Source organism: Trachemys scripta, chromosome 25, assembly GCF_013100865.1.
Source record: "Trachemys scripta elegans isolate TJP31775 chromosome 25, CAS_Tse_1.0, whole genome shotgun sequence".
NCBI lineage: Eukaryota > Metazoa > Chordata > Testudines > Emydidae > Trachemys > Trachemys scripta.
In genome coordinates this window covers 5,893,872-5,915,549 of record NC_048322.1, presented here as the reverse complement: position 1 = coordinate 5,915,549, position 21,678 = coordinate 5,893,872, and the positions used below count along the sequence as shown (strand labels likewise).

At 55.2% G+C, this 21,678-nt stretch overlaps 1 protein-coding gene across 1 annotated transcript; it reads right to left on the bottom strand.

Annotated features, from left to right (window-relative positions):
* Positions 1-266: 266 nt before the first annotated feature.
* On the bottom strand, positions 267-18,965 carry LOC117869934 (hydroperoxide isomerase ALOXE3-like). The gene is made up of 14 exons (XM_034757032.1): positions 18,819-18,965; positions 17,637-17,841; positions 15,875-15,956; positions 15,245-15,367; positions 12,847-12,950; positions 10,812-10,984; positions 10,067-10,210; positions 9,036-9,239; positions 7,766-7,852; positions 6,444-6,613; positions 3,726-3,847; positions 3,216-3,316; positions 2,093-2,263; positions 267-446 (listed from the first exon to the last, which is right to left on the bottom strand). The coding sequence occupies exons 1-14, from the start codon at positions 18,963-18,965 to the stop codon at positions 267-269; spliced, it is 2,013 nt and encodes a 670-aa protein (XP_034612923.1).
* Between the last annotated feature and the right edge of the window lie 2,713 nt (positions 18,966-21,678).

Genomic DNA, 21,678 nt, shown 5'->3' with positions numbered 1-21,678 from the left:
GCGTCTCTTCATTGGACTTAATGGGGCCAGATCCCCAGCCGGTGTCAATGGGCATCTCTTCATTGGAGTCAATGGGGCCAGACCCCCAGTGTGTGTGATTCACCATTGCTCCATCAGGCTGGGTGAATGTTCTCAGGATGCCAGCAAGCATTTGGCAGTGTGCTGTGGAGATGCTGTTGCCGATTACTGCGGGGGTATTCAGTGGTGGGTGTCTGGGTGAGGGGTTCTTCATCGTGGGGCAGTTGGAGGGGTGGCACCTCTGGGTGTTATATTGCTGTACTGTTCTCTATGTTAGGAGGATACATATAGTTGTAGCTCAGACTCAGCGACTGGTTCCTCTCCTTGATTTCCCGGGAGATCTCTGCTAGGCGATCCTGGAAGGCAGCCATGAGCTGCTTTGGCCCGTGTTCGGTAAAGTGCTCCTCAGGGTATGTCCCCAGGGGTCTCTGGAAGGGAATAGGGAGAGTGGTGAATACGGAGGCATCAAAATCACTGAAACCCCTGGGATCAACTCCAGGGCTGCATTCTTATTACTCCAAGGCAGGAGTAGAGAAGAGAGGTTTTCCCTGGGGATTGAGATAGCAAAGGCACTGGGGCACTGACTGGTGGAGCTTTGCATGCAAGAGAAACAGACACTGAAGCAGCACAGAGCCAAGGAGACAGCCAGAAGAAGCTTTGGGGGTGTGGCTCCTGGACAAAGCCAAAAGAGAGAGAAAGTTTTTGGGCTGAGTGCTAGTTGGAAGGAGGCTTGGAACTGTGACCAAGGAAATCGCCTCCTGTTCTTTGAGTCCTCCAGACTTTGCAAATAAACACAATTCCATCAAAGAAACACCTGGATCCATCACCAATTTCTCCTCCTAATGGAAACAATCCACACCAGCAGCTGAGTAAATATTTTCCACCCCAACTTTTCTCTTTTCTTTGAGAAAAAAATGCACATTTGGTGATACCAAAATATTTTCTGAATTATCCCTTTTGCCAAAGACTTAATTTAAAAATAAAACTAAAAAAAAAAAATTCAACCCATTTCGAGTTTTCCTTTCCAAATGACTTTTTGTGTCGAATGTTCCAAAATGTCCAAGAAAACTGCTCAGAATCGAGAGGAAATGTTGAACAAAAGGGTTTGTTTCACCTCCTAAACAACTTATTTTCAACTTTTCAAAATCACTGACAAACCAAAAATTGTAGGCAGTGTTGTTGTAGACATGTTGGTCCCAGGATATTAGAGAGACAAGGTGGAGGAGGTAATATCTTTTATTGGACCAACTTTCCTTGGTGAAAGAGCTCGAAAGTTTGTCTCTGTCACCGACAGAAGTTGGTCTAATAAGAAATATTCCTTCACTCACCTAGTCTCTCTAACAAACCAAAAAAGTCACTGATTCACCCATCTCTGTCACTGGAGATTTTTAAGAGCAGGTTGATCAGACACCTGCCAGGGATGGTCTAGATAATACTTAGCCCTGCCATGAGTACCGGGGACTGGACTAGGTGACCTCTCGAGGTCCCTTCCAGTCTTACCCTTCTATGATTCTAACTGCAGGGTCCAAAATTTTGGTTAAACTGCTTGGGTCAGAAATGGTTAAAAATACTCAGGGTGATCTGGGTCTATGGAGGGAACTGGAGAGCACTTTATGTCTGAATAGTGGTTGAACCAGTGTCTGCAGGGAAAGACCTCTCCCCACCTCTTCTGAAAGGCACCAGGCCTCTAAATAATAATCACATGCATGTCATTTTGAGGACATTTCCTCTCTGCCCGCACAGCGGCTGCCAACACCCACCATGCCCCACTGCCTGCCGAGAGGGTAACAGAAAAGGGGCTGAAACGCCTGGGTCCATGTCCTCAAATCAGCAGCAGTTCCAATGGACCTCCTGCTCATTGACACCAGCTGAGGATCTGGCCCCATTGACTCCAATGGAGAGACGCCCTTTGACACTGGCTGGGATCTGGCCCCTCTGTAGGTGTTTCGCAGGTAGTGGAGGACACACATCCCTAATCCAATACTGAAGGATTCGGAGTGCGGGCTCCTCTCCCAAAAGACACCCCCCCCATCCAGGGTCCTTCCTCCACCAGTCCCACCAGCCCTGCTCTCACCATGTCCCGATCCTCATTACGCAGCACCCAGAGGACGGAGAGGATCAGGCTGGTGGTGTTCATCTCGGGGATGGTGTCCAGGAACTGCTTCAGGGTCACCTTGGCCTTGTTCCGGGGCGGTGGCTTCCGCATGGACGACGGGTAATTGGGCATGAAGGCTGCCAGCTCGAACTGGGGCCGGGAAAGGGAAGCCAGAGGTTAGATCCCACCCGGGAGCTTGGCTGGCAAGGTCATGAGAGGACCCAGGAGTCCAGAGCAGGAGCCGCAGGACCAGCTGCCCCAGGGGTCCACGGACCCTGCCCATCACCCAGCCCAACCCAGGCCTCATTCAGTCAGCCGCAGAGGCAGTGTGGATATGTGGCTGGGACTCTGACCTGCGTTCCAGTCCTAGCGACTCCATGATCTCCCTCTGTGCCACCGGGCAAGGCACCAAATCACTCCGTGCCTCAATTTCCCCATCTGTACGAGGAAGGTGATCAGTCTTCCCGTTGTCGGTTTTGTCTACTTAGAGGGTGAGCTCTTTGGGTCAGGGACCATCTCTCACTATGTGACTGGGAAGTGCCCGGCACAAGCGGGGACCTGATCTCGGTCAGGGGGGTCTGGGCAGTGCCTGGCACAAAGAGGGACCCTGATCTCAGCTGGGGTCTATGCAGCGCCCGGCAGGACTGGGCCCCAATCTCTGCCACAGATTTTCATTTTGTTGAAAAATGGAAAAATTAAAAAGGAAATGTTCTAAAAAAAATTGTCAGAGGAAAGGGAAGGAACTTGATGGAAGATGCTTGATAAAGCCAGGAAAAGAACCCAGGAGTCCTGGCTCCCTCCCTGCTCTAACCACTAGACACCACTCCCCTCCCAGAGCTGGGGAGAGAACTCAGGAGTCCTGACTCCCAGCAACTCTGTCTGGGCTAGACTGGACTTTAAGCCACAGTAACTCCTGGGCGTGAGCCACCACGTCCAGGATCCAGCTCAGACCCCAAAGTATGGGACGTACCCAGTGGGGCCCAAAGGGCAGGAGGGGACAGGCTGGGGCCCAAGGGAGGAGACACTGGTGTAAGGAGAGGAAAGGGGGGAAGGAAAGAGACACCCGTCCAAGAGGGGGACAGGGTGGGAGGCCCTCACCCACCTGCCCGGCGTTGACGGCAGCGTGATAGGCAGAGCAGGTGAAGATCACCATGGTCAGGTACTTGGTCAGCTCGGCCGTGGTGCCCAGAGCCGAGGGGATGCCTGCCAGAGAGGGATGGACTGGTGAGCATGGGACAGAGCCCCCTCTCCCCTGTCCCTGGCTGGGAATGTCCCCTCTCCCCTCCCCCTGCCAGCGGTGATGCTGGGTCAGTGCAATACCAGCATCACTAATTTCTGTGCATGTGTAACACCGACAGACCCTGGTCCTGGGTGGGCGGGATCGAACCGGGGGCCTCCAGAGCGTAGCACATGAGTCTCTACCGCATGAGCTAAAAGCCACGTGGAGGCATTTGGGTGACATACGGCAGGCATCACGCAGTGGCCATGGCTGACGTTTTCACGAGTGCCTTGGGTTTTGGAGACACCTTAATGGGGGCTGATTCTTGGGGGGTGGAGGGAGGACTCCTCAGCGATGTCTGTGACCCTGGGCTAGCCACCTCTGGGTTCTCACCCGATGCCTGTCTGCCAAGGAATCCCTTGGCGAATATCTCGCCCACCCACGCCTGCAGCTCGTGGTCACTCTGCACCGAGAGGCTGGTCTGGTAGTAGATCGTCACAATGCCGGAGACAAAGCTGAGAGAGTTAAAGGGGAATCGGGTCAGCCCGGACGCCGGGGTCCATGGTGAGATGCTCTCCCCCCTAGGACAAGCTAGGGGAGCCCCCTCCCTCCAGTCTATACAGTGCTAGGCCTGCTACCCTTCAGCATCACTTCTTAGGTGGTCCAGATTCCCCTCCATCCCCCAAGCCTGGTCACCAGCCACCTCGGAGATTTCCTTTTAGAATCATAGAATATCAGGGTTGGAAGTGACCTCAGGAGGTATCTAGCCCAACTTCCTGCTCAAAGCAGGACCAACCACAACTAAATCATCCCAGCCAGGGCTTTGTCAAGCCTGACCTTAAAAACCTCTAAAGATGGAGCTTCCACCACCTCCCTAGGGAACCCATTCCAGTGCTTCACCACCCTCCTAGTGAAATAGTGTTTCCTAATATCCAACCTACACCTCCCCCACTGCAACTTGAGACCATTGCTCCTTGTTCTGTCATCTGCCACCACTGAGAACAGTCTAGATCCATCCTCTTTGGAACCTCCTTCAGGTAGTTGAAAGCAGCTATCAAATCCCCCCTCATTCTTCTCTTCTGGAGACTAAACAATCCCAGTTCCCTCAGCCTCTCCTCATAAGTCATGTGCTCCAGCCCCCTAATCATTTTTGTTGCCCTCCGCTGGACTCTCTCCAATTTTTCCACAACTTTCTTGTAGTGTGGGGCTCAAAACTGGACATAGTACTCCAGATGAGGCCTCACCAATGTTGAATAGAGGGGAATGATCACGTCCCTCGATCTGCTGGCAATGCCCCTACTTATACAGCCCAAAATGCCGTTAACCTTCTTGGCAACAAGAGCACATTGTCGACTCATATCCAGCTTCTCGTTCACTGTGACCCCTAGGTCCTTTTCTGCAGAACTGCTGCCTAGCCATCAGGGCCGGTTCCAGGGTTTTTGCTGCCCCAAGCAGCAAAAAGAAGAAAGACCAAAAAAAAGCCGCGATCATGATCTGCGGCATTTCGGCGGCAGCTCTACCGCCGCCCCTTCAGTCTTCGGCGGCAATTCAGCGGCTGGTCCTTCGCTGGGCTGGTGCCTGGAGCCGGCCCTGTTAGCCATTCGTTCCCTAGTCTGTAGCAGTGCATGGGATTCTTCCTTCCTAAGTTCAGGAGATTGGGGCCAAATGTTTCCAAGCCCATATGTGGTTTAGGAGCCTGCCTGCCATTCTCAAAAGGGACTTAGGTGCATTATGGGTTAAATTTACAATGGCAGCTGGGTGCCCAGAGCAATTTACAAAATGCCCGAGCGGGTTCGGTTCCTAAATCCCATTGACGTCAGCATTTAGGTTCCTAAGTCAAGCGGGATGAAATGTTTGCACGTAGTGGCCGGAACAGGGGAAGCCAGGGGGCCACAACCCCATCGCTTTTTACTGGCCTTAAAGGGAAGCGATGGGGGGAGGGGGCAGAGAGGAGCAAGCAGGAGCAGAGCCTCGGGGAAGAGGCGGAGTGAGGGCGGAGCCTCAGGGGGAAGGGATTGAGTGGGGGCGGGGCCACGGCCCAAGCTCCGGTGGCCCCCCTACTTCTAGGGAGTTTCCGGCACTACTGGTTTGGGCTGAAACTTTTGGGGGGTACAAAATGGAGTCGCGGTGACCCTGAACGAGTTCACAAATGAATTTGGTTTTGCCAAATTTTGTGCTGAAAAACAAACCATCCAAAAAATTGGAAACCTCCCCGAAAATTTTCATTTTTTGTTGTTCAAAAAGTCCTGAAAATGAATTTTAAAAAAAAAGTCAAAAATGTGTCAAAATCCTCCAAATGGAAACAAACCAGGTCAATTGACACAAAACAAAATGTTTCGTTTCACCTGAAAGGAATTTTATTTTTTGGATGTGATTTCTCAAGGGGCTGAAATTTTTGAAAATTGTCAGTTTTGGGGCCAACCTAAAACTGTTTTATTTTATTTTATTTATTTATTTATACTTTTCAAGATTGCCAAGCCAACAAAAAAACCCTTACTCCTTTGACCGTGTGGGCACTTTGGAAAACGTTGCCCTCTAAATGGAGATTCAGGTTAAGCACAGAAGTGAATTTAAAATTCATTGAACGTACAGTTTTTTAAGGCCCAGCTTGACAAAGCCCTGGCTGGGATGATTTAGTTGGGGTGGGTCCTGTTTTGAGCAGGGGGTTGGACTAGATACCTCCTGAGGTCCCTTCCAACCCTGATATTCTATGATTCTATGAACCGGCAGCAGATCCTGGGGCTGATGGTCTCATTTTGACTGTTCTTCGACTGGGCTTGCGTCGAAGTGGTTTCCGTGAAAATGAATTAAGAGCGTCCACATGGGAGAGGGGTTGTCACTAAACTGGATTGAAATCTGATTTCGGTTATCAAGGGGTCCAACTTTGTGTGGGAAAGGATGTTTGCTGGATCCCAGCAGAACAAACCCAGTATGCAGGGCTCCCTCCCATACAAGACCTGGATTCCCAGGGGGCTCTGCCCTGACCCCCTCCACACTCAGAGCCCCACCGCTTTTCCCCCTGTGATTTCACTAGGTCTAACCCCTTCCGCTGCACTTGCCTTCATCTCTCCTCCCTACACAACACCCCACCTGGCCCAGCACCCTCCTCACCTCTCTATAGCTGCCCAGATCTTGAGCCCATCGTCCCTGTAGTAGTAGTTCTGGAGCGAGGCGACACCGCGTTCCTGGATGTCATCGGGAAAGCAGAGCGTGGTGTAGGTTAGGTTCTCCAGGGCCTTGCGGAGCAGCTCGGCGAGGCCTCGACGCCCAGTCGCTATGGCCTGTGGAATATAGACCCGGCCCGGGCCCACTGGGGGTTACTGCCACGGAGCTGCAGGTGCCAGGGGAGAGGGTAGGACACTGGAATTGCGTTAATTCCCCAGGTCTGGGACAATGCTGGGAATCAAACTTACGAAATCCTTTGGCAACTCAATTCATTTTCCCTCCAAAAAAATGTTCACTGATGAAAGTAAAAGGAAATGGGGAGGCGGGGGACAAAAGGAGAGAAGAAGGAAAAACGGGAGGAAAGACAGAAAAACTAAGAAAGATGAATAATGGGGAAAAACAAGAAAAAAACAAAAACAAGAAAAAGAAGTGAAAAAATAAGAAAAAAAGGGAAAAGAGGAGAGAAAAACAAGCCAAAGGAAACAAGGAAGAGAAAATGACTATTATGAAGGAAAATGCCATAAAAATGTCATGAACTTTTTTTTGGAAAACCGACCATTTTAAGTGCAAATCTTTTATTTTTACCTACTGGCCATTTTTCGGTGAAAAACATGTTCCCTCGACCTGCCTCGCCCTGATTAGAAGGCAGGAAATTGGGTTGCAGGCCACGCCCACAAAAGGGCTAATTGGGCTCGCGTTGAAGTGGTTTCAGTGAAAGTGAATTAAGAGCGTCCACATGGGAGGGTTGTCACTAAACCGGATTGAAATCTGATTTCAGTTATCAACGAGCCCGACTTTGTGTGGAAAAAGATGTTCACTGGATCCCAGTTGCGAGGTGGCCAATGAGCACCGACCTCCAGGAGGAGCTGCTTCTGCCTTGCGCTTGATTGGCTGAGCAGGCTGGAGGCGGAGCTGGGTGGGTGGAGTTTGGGAGGGGCAGTCACAGAAGGCCATCAGCAGTTTGCTGCTGTAGTTGATTTGATGGGCAGTTTGCTCATTCTCCCTCTTTTTTGAACACACCGGAGGAGGCTAGGGGAGGCAGTGTGGCCTAGGGGCTAGCACCCGGGGCTCGAACCCAGCTCTCCCGGGTTCTACCAAAGGCTTGGTGAGTGACCATAGACAAATGAGTCCCTGCCTCAGTTTCCCCATCTGTAAAATGAGGCTAATGCTCCTGATGTCCTTTGTAAAGTGCTTTGAGATCTAGGGGTGAAAAGCACCAGCTTCAAGCAAGGGATTATATTGTTATTAAGAGACAATCCCCTCTTTACCCGATCGAATACGCCCCCGGGGCTGATGAGAAAGGTCCGGGCCAGGACATCAATGTGGATGGAGAACCGGATGTGAGGGATCAGGAGCTGGAAGAGAAGAGGCGCAGGGGCTGAAGCAGCTGGGGAGGAGATGCCAGCCCCCCACCGCCACGGTCCCTCCTGAGTGGAGAAGAGACGTTGCAGAGGCAAATGGCTTTGTTCTCTGATCCACCCTGATTGCAGAGCACTAGGGCGGAGTGTTTGGTGCAGGAGGCAGCAGAGAACTGAGCAAAGAGCTGGGGTCAGCACACAAACAGCTGGGCACCTCTGGAATTTGCACCCACACAGTGCACAGCCGGGCATCTCAGGAACACATGCCACCAGCTGGCCACCTCTGGAGCACATACAGGTACGCAGCTGGACACACCTCCAGCACAAACATTCATACACTGCTGGGCATGTCTGCAACATACACACACATAGACAACCAAGCATGTCTGCAACACACACACGCACACAGCCGCACATGTCTGCAACACACACGGGTACACAGCTGGACATGTCTGCAACACACATACACGTACACAGCCGGGCATGTCTGCACCACAAACACAAGTACATGGCCAGACAAGTCTGCACTACACACACACGTACACGGCCAGATATGTCTGCACCACATACACACGTACACAGCCGGACATGTCTGCAGCACACACCCGTACATGGCTGGGCATGTCTCCATCATACACACATGTACATGGCTAGACATGTCTTCACCACACACACACGTACACGACCAGACATATCTGCAACACACAAACACACACAGCAGGGCACTTCTAGAACACACATACAGTGATACGGGTGATTCCCGTGTACACCTCCGGGGATACACGCCGGGCTGGGCCCCTCTCAAACTCGCATGTCCAGGGACAAACATCCCATTGGGCCTGTCTGAGCATCACAAAGGCACACACTGGGCACCTCTGGGGGGAATGTGACCAGGCGGGCACATCTGGGGCATACACTGGGCAAAGTGTGCACACACACAGGGCACAGCAAGAACTGGGTGCCCTTGGTCAACTTCCTTAATATGTCCCCCCACCTGCAGAAGTGGGTAGCCAGGAATGGGACTCGCCCCACCCCTTGTTGCCATCTGTTTTCTCTGTGCATAAGGTGCCAGGTGTGGACACTGGATGCCCGTCGCTGTCCCATTGGCTGACGCACCAAGCAGAGTGGGGCCCCGCCCACCTGTGGCCCCGCCCACTCACAGCAGCTCCGCCCCCCTCACCTTGTACAGGGGGTGGCACATGGGCAGCTGGCGCTGGGTGGCCACGGCAAAGACCTCGGCCAGCAGGTGGGCGCGGAGCAGGTGGGAGGTGACCTCGTGCAGGTGGAACTCGGAGTTGCGCACCCAGGTCTTGGCCAGAGTCCAGAGCCACTCGGAATCACTGGGCAGGAAGATGGGGCTCTCGGGACCTGGGTGCTGGCTGAGCTGTGGGGGAGCTGGGTCAGAGCAATGGGTCTGGTATCCCCCCTGGGTCAGAGCAATGGGCCAATCCAGCCCAGTATCCCCCCCAGGTCAGAGCAATGGGCCCATCCAGCCTGGTATTCCCCCCCCAACTGTGCAATGGACCCATCCAGCCCAGTATCCCCCCCAGGTCAGAGCAATGGGCCCATCCAGCCTGGTATTCCCCCCCAAACTGTGCAATGGACCCATCCAGCCCAGTATCCCCCCCAGGTCAGAGCAATGGGCCCATCCAGCCTGGTATTCCCCCCCCCCAACTGTGCAATGGGCCCATCCAGCCCAGTATCCCCCCTGGGTCAGAGCAATGGGCCCATCCAGCCCAGTATTCCCCCCCCCCCGGTCCCAGGCAAGAGCAATGGGCCCATCCAGCCCAGTTTCTCTGCCCCCCGCCCTCCAGGTGACAGCAATGGGCCCATCCAGCCCAGTATCCCCCTGACCCCAGATCAGAGCAATGGGCCCATCCAGCCTGGTATCCCCCCTGGATGGGTGCAATGGGCCCATCCAGCCCCTATCCCCCCTGGATGGGAGCAATGGGCCCATCCAGCCCTTATCCCCCCTGGATGAGCAATGGGCCCATCCAGCCCCATATCCCCCAATGGACCCATTCACCCCTGTATCCCTGCTGGATCAGAACAGCGGGTCCACTGGCACACTCGGGCCCTGCCCACAATAATAATTGTGCCTTTAGCAATGGTGGAGCCGAGTTGCTCCCTAGCAGCAGGGGGGCCCAGGTGGCTCAGGAGGGGCTCTGATAACCCCCCGCTTGGGCACCGGTGAGCAGAGAAACCCCTCACCTGGATGGCCAAGGGGACGACCTCCCCGCTGGGTTTCTGGTGCAGCAGGCACAGGGGCGCGGCGATGTACTGCTGGTGCCCGTTCACTTTAGTGGTGGGAATGTCTTCCAGGAGCTTGTAATCTGCGATATAGATGCTCCCTCTCTGTCATGCAGAGCAGAGGAGGGTCAGTGCCCCGCTCCCAGGGCTGCGAGCTTCCTTCAGCAGTGTCCCAGCAAGCAACACACATAGCACTGCGCAGGGATCACTTACCCAGTGTTAAAATGCAGCCACCTCCCGGTGGAGTAGCTGGTTATACAGGGATCCCTCACCCAGCAGTGAGATGCAGCCACCTCTGGAGCACGGCGGCTGGTTATACAGGGATCCCTCGCCCGGCGCTGAGATGCAGCCACCTCTAGGGCGGGGCAGCTGCTTATACAGGGATCCCTCGCCCGGCGCTGAGATGAGGCCACCTCTGGGGCGGGGCGGCTGGTTATACAGGGACCCGTCACCCAGCGCTGAGATGAGACCACCTCTGGGGCGGGGCGGCTGGTTATACAGGGACCCCTCACCCGGCGCTGAGATGCAGCCACCTCTGGGGCGGGGCGGCTGTTTACCCAGACCCAGCTATGCTACAAACAGTTTAGTTTGGGAACAGAGCACTGTGCTCCCACCAGCAGGAGTTCACGGAGAAGGAGGGCAGCATGGACTCAGCACGGCTGGGAATCAGCCAGGCCCTGATTATTTTGGGGAGACAGGGTGTTACCTGTAGCTCCTCCTGGAGGCTGGTGGATTCCCCCAGGAAGCCGGCCACCATCTCCCGTGTCACCGGGAAGTTCTCCGGGAGCGCCGTGCATTTCTGGATCAGAACAGGGTTGAACCCATTCAGATACTGGTACCCGAAGAAAGCATCTTCTTGCCAGTGCTCAAAGACATACTCTGGGGATACACACACCGGCCCTTTAAATAAAACCCCATTGCCTGGGGAGAGGAGTGGGGTCTGATGGTTAGAGCAGGGGAGCGGGGCTGCAAGCCAGGACTCCTGGGTTCTCTCCCCAGGTCTGGGAGGGGAGTGGGGGCTGGTGGTTAGAGTAAGGGACTGGGAGCCAGGCTTAGAGGAGAAGAAAGTGATCAGGAACAGTCAGCATGGATTCACCAAGGGCAAGTCATGCCTGACTAACCTAACTGCCTTCTATGATGGGATCTGTGGATGAGGGGAAAGCAGTGGACGTGTTATTCCTTGACTTTAGCAAAGCTTTATGATACGGTCTCCCACAGTATTCTTGCCGGCAAGTTAAAGAAGTATGGGCTGGATGAATGGACTGTAAGGTGGATAGAAAGCTGGCTAGATCGTCGGGCTCAACGAGTAGTGATCAACGGCTCCATGTCTAGTTGGCAGCCAGTTTTCAAGCGAAGTGCCGCAAGGGTCAGTCCTGGGGCCAGTTTTGTTCAATATCTTCATTAATGATCTGGAGGATGGCATGGACTGCACCCTCAGCAAGTTTGCAGATGACACTAAACTGGGAGGAGTGGTAGATACACTGGAGGGTAGGGATAGGATACAGAGGGACCTAGACAAATTAGAGGATTGGGCCAAAAGAAATCTGATGAGGTTCAACAAGGACAAGTGCAGAGTCCTGCACTTAGGACAGAAGAATCCCATGCACTGCTACAGACGAGGGACCGGATGGCTAGGCAGCAGTTCTGCAGAAAAGGACCTAGGGGTTACAGTGGACGAGAAGCTGGATATGAGTCGACAGTGTGCCCTTGTTGCCAAGAAGGCTAACGGCATTTTGGGCTGTATAAGTAGGGGCATTGCCAGCAGATCAAGGGACGTGATCATTCTCCTCTATTCGACATTGGTGAGGCCTCATCTGGAGTACTGTGTCCAGTTTTGGGCCCTCCCGCCCCACTACAAGAAAGTTGTGGAAAAATTGGAGAGAGTCCAGCGGAGGGCACAAAAATGATTAGGGGGCTGGAGCACATGACTTATGAGGAGAGGCTGAGGGAACTGGGATTATTTAGTCTGCAGAAGAGAAGAATGAGGGGGGATTTGATAGCTGCTTCCAACTACCTGAAGGAGGTTCCAAAGAGGATGGATCTAGACTGTTCTCAGTGGTGGCAGATGACAGAACAAGGAGCAATGGTCTCAAGTTGCAGTGGGGGAGGTCTAGGTGGGATATTAGGAAACACTATTTCACTAGGAGGGTGGTGAAGCACTGGAATGGATTCCCTAGGGAGGTGGTGGAATCTCCATCCTTAGACAAAGCCCTGGCTGGGATGATTTAGTTGCGGTTGGTCCTACTTTGAGCAGGGGGTTGGACTAATTACCTCCTGAGGTCTCTTCCAACCCGGATATTCTATGATTCTATGATTTCCCTGCATCTAGGGGGGGAGTGGGGTCTCGTGGTTAGAGCAGGGTAACCAGGACTCCTGCTCCTTGTGGTTAGAGCAGGGGGTGCAGCTAGGAGCCAGGACTCCTGGGCTGTATCTCCAGTTCTGGGAGAGAAATGGGGGCTAGTGGTTAGAGCAGGGGGGGCTGGGAGCCAGGACTCCTAGGTTCTCTCCCCAGCTCATGGAGCGGAGTGGGGTCTAGTGGTTAGAGCAGGGGACTGGGAGTCCTGAGGGGAGGCCTGGTGGGGGGCTGTGGGTGGCAGGACTAGTTGACCTGGGGGGGCCGTGTGTGGGCTCAGCACCCACAGGCAATGCAGGGAAGGCGAAGGGGGTCCCGGAGCCAGGGGGTAGCCCTGTGCTGGCGTTGGCCCCCTGCTCCTCCCCACAGTGCATGGGGCAGCACGGACCTGAGACCGGGTTGCGGTAGAACCAGAAAACCTTGGGGATGTCAGCTAACTTCTCCCAGGAGTATGGCCGGTCCAGGAACCCCTTAATCTTGCACTCCAGCAGCCTGCGGGGACAGGTAGCCAGGCTCAGAGACTGGGACCCTCACACTGTGTGCGCCCTCTGCCTCGATCCATATGCACCCGTCTGTCCCCCTTCACACCCCTGTCTCTATCCATCCCCATACACACCCTCTGCCTGTGCCCCTCACACCCCTCTGACCCCATAGACACCCTTCTGTCTGTGCCCCCTCACACCCATACACACCCATCTGTCTGTCCCCCAACACCCCTCTGACCCCATAGACACCCCTCCATCGGTCCCCCCTTCACACCCCTCTGACCCCACTCACATCCTCTGTCTGTTCCCTTTTCACACCCCTCTGACCCCAAACACACCCTCTGTCTGTCCCCATCATACCCCACTGACCCAATATACACTCTCTGTCTGTCTCCCTCACACCCCTCTGAGCCAATACACACCCTCTCTCTGTGCCCCTTTCACACCCATCTAACGCAATACACACCATCTGTCTGTCCCTCCTCCACATCCCTCTGACCCCATACACACCCCTCTGTCTGTCCCCGTCACATCCCTCTGACCCCATACACACCCTCTGTCTTTCTCCCTTACACTCATCTGACCCCATACACACCCTCTGTCTGTCCACCCCCTTCACACCCCTTTGACCCATACACAACCTCTGTCTGTCCCCCTTCACACCTCTCTGACCTCATACACACCCTCTGTCTGTTCACCTTCTTCACACTCCTTTGACCCCATACACACAATCTATCTGTCCACCCCCTCACACCCCTCAGACCCATACACGCCCATCTGTCTGTCCCCCATTCAAACCCCTCTGACCCCACTCACATTCTCTGTCTGTGTCCCCTCTTCACACCCCTTTAACTCCATGCACACCCTCTGTCTTTCTGCCTCACACCCCTCTGACCCCATACACATCCTCTGTCTGTCTCCTCTTCACACCCCTTTAACTCCATACACACCCTCTGTCTTTCTCCCTCACACCCCTCTGACCCCATACACATCCTCTGTCTGTCTCCTTCACACCCCTCTGACCCAATACACACCCTCTCTGTTCCCCTTTCACACCCCTCTAATGCAACACACACCCTCTGTCTGTCCCCCCTCCACACCCCTCTGACCCCATACACACCCTCTGTTTCTCCACCCCTTCACACCCCTCTGACTCCATACATACCCCTCTGTCTGTCTCCCCTTCACACCCCTATGCCCACATTCACACCCTCTGCCTGCCCCCATACACACCCTATGTCTGTCTCCCTTCACACCCCTGACCCCATACACACCCTCTGTCTGTCCACCCCCCTCACACCCCTCTGCCTGCCTCTTCCCATGTACACCCTCTGTCCATCCATAAACACCTATCTGTCTGGCCCTATGTGACCCCTTTGTCTGTCCCCATAAACCCCACTCTCTGTGTCTGACCTCATGTATACCCTCTGTCTGTCTCTCCCCATACCTGCCCCTCTGACTGTCGGTCCCATACACATCCCTCTGTCTGGCCCCATACACACCCCTCTATCTATCCATCTCCTCCTGTGCCCCTCTGTTTGTCTGTGCCTCCGTCACACCCTATGTCTCTCCCCATACACACCCCGTGTCTCTCCAGCCCCACACACCCCACTTATCTGTCTCTCTAGCTCTGGGTCCAGCCCTTTTGCCAACCTGGTCCCCAGCACTGGATGTGGGGGCCAGTACCCAATCGCCAATGCCATAGATGGCGCAAATCCCTCCCCGGTTCCACATCCCTTAGCCCCAGCACCGCCGGGACCGCCCGTTGGGTGACCTCTAGTTCTCGACTTTCCGGGACACCGGCCCCCCTTCTGCAGGGCTGCCCCGCCTCCCCTGCCCCGAGACATTAAAAGGCATTTTGTCGGCATGGGCCCAGCCGGCCGGGATCCAGCCGGCACTGTAGGGCTGTCCTTTCTCCGGTGCTGCTTACTGCCCCGCCAGTCCCTGCCTCAACCTCCCTCGGAGCAGCAGCAATTTTATATTGACTACTCCGATCTCTGAGGACAATGCTGAGTGCAACTGATCCCTGCAGAACCTACATAGATAGATAGATAGATGGGGTGGATGGGGAGGGGGGGTGGATGGGGAGAGAGAGAGAGAGAGAGTCAGGTTGGAGGGTGGGGCAGAGTTACGGCTAATGAAATAATTACTGGAACTCCTAACGACAGACACAAAAGGTCAGCTCCTGAAGGAGATATAGGCGCCTAACTCCCCTTTATTCCAATGGGATTTAGGCACCTCAATCCCTCCGGGAAGCTGGGCGACCACTCTGGGAAGTGGATTTTCAGCCCCGCCACTTACGCCGCTGAGCCACGCCCGAAGAAAGCAGAGGCCTTGGGGTACGAATACTGGAGGTCGACCTCGGCAGTCATGGCACTGTCAATGTCGGCACACCAGGGGGCGCCAGGGCTGTACTCTTTCCACCTGTCCCAGGGAAGAGGGCGGTTAATAACAAGCCTTTCCGGCTCCGGTCGTCAGCCGATCTCAAAGCGCATTAGCAAAGAGTAGGCCGTCGTTATCCCCATTATATAGGTGGGGAAACTGAGGCACAGAACAGGGGAAGCAAGCCGTGGCAGAACCCAGATATCCTGGCTCCCCACTCCAGGGCTTTATCCACTAGGCCGCACCACACCTGGGCCTTAACTAAGACCGCAGGGACTGAGCGCTCCATTGGCTCCAGGAGCAGGCAGGGGTGGGTTAAGCCCTCGGCCCTACTGGCTCATGCCTCATACCCGTCCCGCCACCTGGATTTATTCGATTGCAACAGAAGCTCAGCCTGAGAGTTTTTTTAAAAAAGGTTAATTAGTTTCTAGCTCTTGGGGATGCCCAGAAAGGCTTTAAAACATGACCCAGCTGTAACCGACACGGCGACACTGCCTAAGTTTGCAGGGAGCCTGAACCCATTACTCCAAAATGCCCCCCTCAACTCACCTATATCTTTCCTGTTGCAGCACCAGCTCCTCACGACGGTGCTTCTGGAGCAGGTAGTGGGAGTCGTCACAAGGAGTTTGGGCTGGAGAGAGAAGAGAGAGACTGAAATCTGACCACACCCTGGAGTGAGGGATGTGTCCCAGACCCCTCTAAGCCTGCAGGGCTCCTTGGTGCCAGTCTTCTATCTACCTGTCTAACCGCATACACCCGCCTTCTCTCTCTCTCTCTCTCTCTATCCCCATACACCTGCCTTCTCTCTCTCCCGATCCACCCCATCTATCTATCTATCCCCATCCACCCCCCTCTATCTATCTATCTATCTATAGAATCATAGAATATCAGGGTTGGAAGGGACCTCAGGAGGTCATCTAGTCCAGTGGTTTCCAAACTGGGGTTCCTGAATCCCTGGGGGTTCACGAAATGTTACAGGGGGTTCTCGGGAAAGAATTCCCTAATGGCGGACAGAGCTGTCCCTAGGGACCCTGGGCAGCACAGGGCCAACATCCCAGAGCCCCTGAACATTCAAGAGCTAAGCAGATCAAAGCAAGCATGTCTATCACACTGAGGAGATTTAAACTTCAAGACTCCTATAAAAATGGAAAGGGAGGTGGATATTTTTTGCTGTTTTTAAAATTAAATAGGCAGCTAGTCTTGTTTTTAAAATTATGATGAAGAACAAGCTTAAGCTTTGTTTTAACATGTGCTGTTTGCCTAGACTGCTCAAGACCTGAATGCTTGTGTAGGAGGAACTCTTTGAGTTGGCTTCTTAAATACTTTCACACTGTTTCACATCTGATACTCCCTGATGAAACATAGGAGCCTTCTCTTATAACACGCTTATTCAAAGTGATACAAGCTACGAAAGTGAGATCTTGGAAGAGTGTTGCCATTTTCATAATGTAATAAAAATACTGTAATGATAAATAATAATTAATAAATAGTGTGTAATAAGCATGTCATAAAAACAAATTTTATATTTCCAAGATCACTGCTTTTATAATTTATACTCAGGTAAAGGAGAAAATCCCTGGAAATATTCATTTCTAGGAGGGGGTTCGCGAAACTTAACATTTTATTGAAAGGGGTTCACAGGTTGTTAAAGTTTGGGAACCATTGATCTAGTCCAACCCCCTGCTCAAAGCAGGACCAATCCCCAACTAAATCAAACTATCTATCTATCTATCTAAGGGATGGATCACTTGATGATTCCCTGTTCTGTTCATTCCCTCTGGGGCACCTGGCATTGGCCACTGTCGGAAGACAGGACATTGGGCTAGATGGACCTTTGGTCTGACCCATATGGCCGTTCTTATGTTCTTTCCCCATACATACCCATCTATATATCTGTCTATCCATCCATCTCCCACCCCACACCCATCTAGCGATCTAGCTAATCGCTATGGTACCTTTCCTCCCTCCCCACCGTTCATCAAAACAAAGAAATTATCTCTGCTTGGTCGCTGACCCCTCTCATGCCAAGCTTCAGCTAGCTGTAAATTGACCCTCGTGGGCTGAACCTGTCTAAGGCAAGGTGACGCCGGTTGAAGTGTGTCCACACACAAAGATGCACCGACATAGCTAAACTGGATTGAAAATCACCCACGTGACTTGGGTGTACACCAGGCCTCAGATATACTGGGCAGTGGGCTTCTCCTGGCAGGGACAGCTCGCACCAGGGCCTGGTAGAGATCCAGGAGTCACCGAGATGTACGAGGGGCAGAAGAGAACCCAGGAGTCCGGGCGCACCCACAGTGGGTCATACCTGTGCTTTCCGCCAGCTCCACAGTGCGGTAGCCCTGAATCCAGCGGTAGCAGGGGAAGTAGTAGGTGTCCCCCTCGGGGGACGTCACCCGCACCGTGTTGCAGTACCACATGTTCTCGGGGAAGAAGGAATAGGGCTCCTTGTGGAGTCGGATCAGCAGGATCGGCCCCAGGGCTTGCTCACTGGGCACCTTGTACTCCCTCACCTGGAGGAGACAGAGCACGGGGGGGAGGGTTTGAGCTCCGAGCACGGAGCCTGCGTTCCCGGCCACTCGGGATGGAGAGCGTTGCACAGGCAGAGCGGCGGGTCCAGCTCCTTTGCCATAGCTGGATCCCCGGCTGGTGTCAATGGGAGAGTCTCCATTGCAATCAACGGGGCCAGATCCTCAGCCCCATTTAACCCAATTGGGGATCTGGGCCCATTGACTCCAATGGAGAGACGCCCATAGACACCAGCTGGGGATCTGACCCCACTGAGACAAGCTCTTTGACCTGCTGAACTGTAAATCCATCCCCCGTTGCCATTTCATCCAAGTGACACAATCATCTGCAGAGTTTATTGACCAGATCCTCAGCTGGTGTAAATAATTGTGCCAGGCGCTGCCCAGACCTCCAAAGGGAGACTGTCCTGAGCCTAGGCCCCCAGTGCCAAGTGAGGGTGGAGCCCAAAGACCACAGGGGGAGCTGGCAGCCCCGTGGAAATCCCCAGCATCCAGACTGCAGCCCCCACCCTCCCCACTGCGGGGCAGGGGTCCAGGGAAGCCAGCCCACAGCACCGGGATTCCATCAGGGGCTCCCCCCCATCGAGCTGGCATGAGGGTACCCCAGCCCTGCCTCCCCTGTGGCCAGGGCCGCTGCCCCTCCCACCCCCATCCTCTTTTGCTGCATGTGAGCGAGTCATCTTGGTCTGGCCCAGCGTCAGACGGAGACAGGAGATCCAGCACGTCGCATTTGAGGACTCGAGCGCTGCCTAAACCCAAAGGCGGGGTTATTATCCCCCATTGTACCCATGGGGAAACTGAGGCACGAGCGCTGGCCCCTGAGGCAGAGCCACGAATAGAATCCAGGGGTCCTGAGCCCCGGCCCAGCCCCCAAACCATTGCTCCTCTCTTCCTGAATGGAGCCAGTTCTGATGGGATCCCCCCCACACACACACACACAAGGAACCCCCTAAAATACTCACTGATCCCGGCTGAAAGTCAAACCCACATCGGTCCAGCACGTGCTTGGGGCTTTCCCCGTAGCTGCCCACCAGGGTGATGGAGATGGTGTCAAAAGTGCCAGCCAGTGAGTCCTGGCCGGTGGACACCTGAACTTTGTAGATGGCCATCAGGGATGGGCTGGGGGCCGGGCTGTCCCCAGGCATGGAGGGGGCTTCTGGCTCCGAGGGGCGGATAGTCTGGGAAGCCCGTCTCGACGGTGCCGCTGTGAGTTCTCCCTCGCAGGGAGCCGGCTGGGTGACCTGTGTTTATTTACTGGTTGGCTTGGGATGGAGGCCAAGCGTGAGTTGAGCAGGCGGGGAATGCAGGGCCCTCAGGCACTTCCACGCCACCCCACGCCTCGCCGCACCCATGATGAGGCCCTTCCCCCGGGGACAGAGGGCGGGTGGTGCCAGCTGGCACAGAGCAGCGCCCAGAGAGCTTGCGTGGGGAAATCCAGAGTGTGGGGCTTGCCACAGATCGGGGGATGGATCAATAGAGTCACACAAGGGGGGGTCTGATTTCAGCTGGGGTCTGAGCAGTGCCTGGCATGCTGGGGGCCCCGATCTTGGTCAGGGAGGTATGGGCAGCACCTGGCACGACAGGGGCCCCAATCTCGGTTGGGGGAGGGGGTATGGGCAGCGCCCAGTAAGCCGGGGGCCCCAATCTTGGTTGGGGGAGGGGGTACGGGCAGCACCTGGCACGCCAGGACTCCAATCTTGGTCTGGGGGGTTAGGGTGGCCAACTTTCTAATCACACAAAACTGAACACACTCGCCCCGCCCCTTCCCGAGGCCCTGCCCCCCGCTCATTACATTCCCCCTCCCTCGGTGGCTCGCTCTCCCACACCCTCACTCACTGTCACTGTGCTGGGGCAGGGCGTTGGGGTGCGGGGGGGAGTGAGGGCTCTGGCTGGGGGTGCAAGCTCTGGAGTGGGGCTGGAGATGAGGGGTTTGGGGTGCAGGAAGGGGCTTCGGGTTGGGGGGGGGCTCAGGGCTGGGGCAGGGGGTTGGGGCTCGGGGTTGGGCTCCTGGTCAGCGGCGCAGCGGGGCTAAGGCAGATTCCCTGCCTGTCCTGGCACCGCGCTGCCCCCTGGGAGCAGCCAGCAGCGGGCAGTGACTCCTAGGGGCTCCGCACGCTGCTCTCGCCCGCAGGCACCGCCCCCTTAGCTCCCATTGGCCATGGTTCCATGCCAATGGGAGTGCGGAGCCGGTGCTTGGGACAGGGGCAGTGCACGGAGCCCCCGCCCCCCCGCCTAGGAGCTGGAGCTCCTGGCTGCTCCCCGGACACAGCGCGGTCCCAGGACAGGCAAGAAACCTGCCTTAGCCCCGCTCCGCCACTGACCGGACTTTTAACGGCCCCGCCAGGGTCTCTTCTCGACCGGGTGTTCCAATCAAAAACCGGACACCTGGCAACCCTATACAGGGTCTGGGCAGTGCCAGTGTGATGGGGCCCTGATATCGGTCAGGGGGTTCTGGGCATCCCCATTGCTCCCCAGTCCTTGCTCCCCAACCCCCACCCTGCTGCTCCCCATCCCTTCTCCCTAAACTTCATCCCCACTGTCCCCATCCCTGCTCCCCAACCCCCTTTCTCTGTTCATCACCGGAGCAGGACAGGTCGTTCCAGTTGTGCAATGTGGCTGCACATCTGTCTTGCGGTGGTTGTTGTTCCGGCCTCTCCCCAGAGGCAGACGCTTCTTTCTTGTTGTAATAACAGACCAGCTGCCCAGTGTTGATTTCAGAGAAGGCCGGGCACAGGGGCCGGCCGAGCCAGCAGCCAGCGGGTGAGAGGCCTGGCCCCTGTTGTTCAATGCTCCCCTGGACTGTGATGGGCGTGGAAGAAACGTGTACAAATAGCCTGGAAGAGTGGGTTTGGGGAGCAGGGTCGGGGAGCAGGGGGTTTGGGGAGCAGGGATAGGTTTGGAGGGGGAAAGAAGGAGATGCAGGGGGTTGGAGAGCAGGGGAGAAGGAAGGAGATGGTGGGGGTTGGGGTGCAGGGGGTTGGGGACCAGGGATGGGGAGAAGTGGGGATGTGGTCTGCGGAGCAGGGATGGGGGTGCAATGGTGATGGAGGTTGGGGAACAGGGTTTGGGCAGCAGAGTTGGGGTTTTGGGAGGCGGGATGGGGAGCTGCATGGATGGTGTTTGGGGATCAGGGATGTGGGAGCAGCGGGGATGGGGTTTGGGGAGCAGGGATGGGGAGCATTGGGGATGGTGTTTGGGGAGCAGGGATTGGGGCTGTCGATGTGACACTCTGCACCCCATATTCACCCTAGCGATATGATTCTGATATGGTTATAATATCATTATGATGCATCTTGTACAAAACACGTCCTGCGTGGTGGCATCTATGGAAAAGTGCTGGTTTGCTGACTGTGATTATCCTAGTCGTGTGCGTGGACCAGATTTGTAGCTGGAATTCTGAATCTTGACTCTGCAGCTGTATTTCAAATGTGTTGCAGTGAAGGGGGGAACCCCAGAGATTGCGGCAAGGTCGGGAGATGTACTGCCGGGAGCAAGAAGGCGCCTGCAGGGCCCTGATTCAGCAGGGGGAGAGCGAGAGCAGCGGGCGATGGCACTCTGTTAGGGGCCTTTCCCTTCACCCCTCCCCTGGTGCTTACAACGCAGACAACAAGCAGGCAGCCAGCACGCCCCTCCCCGCTGCCCCCATCCCCGCTCCCAAACCCCATCCCCGCTGCTCCCATCCCTGTCCCCCAAACCCCATCCCCGCTGCCCCCATCCCTGCTCCCCAAACCCCATCCCCGCTGCCCCCATCCCTGCTCCCCAAACCCCATCCCCGCTGCCCCATCCCCTCTCCCAAACCCCATCCCCGCTGCCCCATCCCTG

Excerpts from the sequence above, each read along its gene's own strand:
- LOC117869934 (XM_034757032.1), bottom strand. The coding sequence starts at position 18,965 with ATGGCCATCTACAAAGTTCAGGTGTCCACCGGCCAGGACTCACTGGCT. Across the intron at positions 17,842-18,818 it reads TTGACTTTCAGCCGGGATCA|GTGAGGGAGTACAAGGTGCC; the intron begins GTGAGTATTTTA and ends TGTCTCCTCCAG. Across the intron at positions 12,951-15,244 it reads TTCGGGCGTGGCTCAGCGGC|GCTGCTGGAGTGCAAGATTA; the intron begins GTAAGTGGCGGG and ends CTGTCCCCGCAG.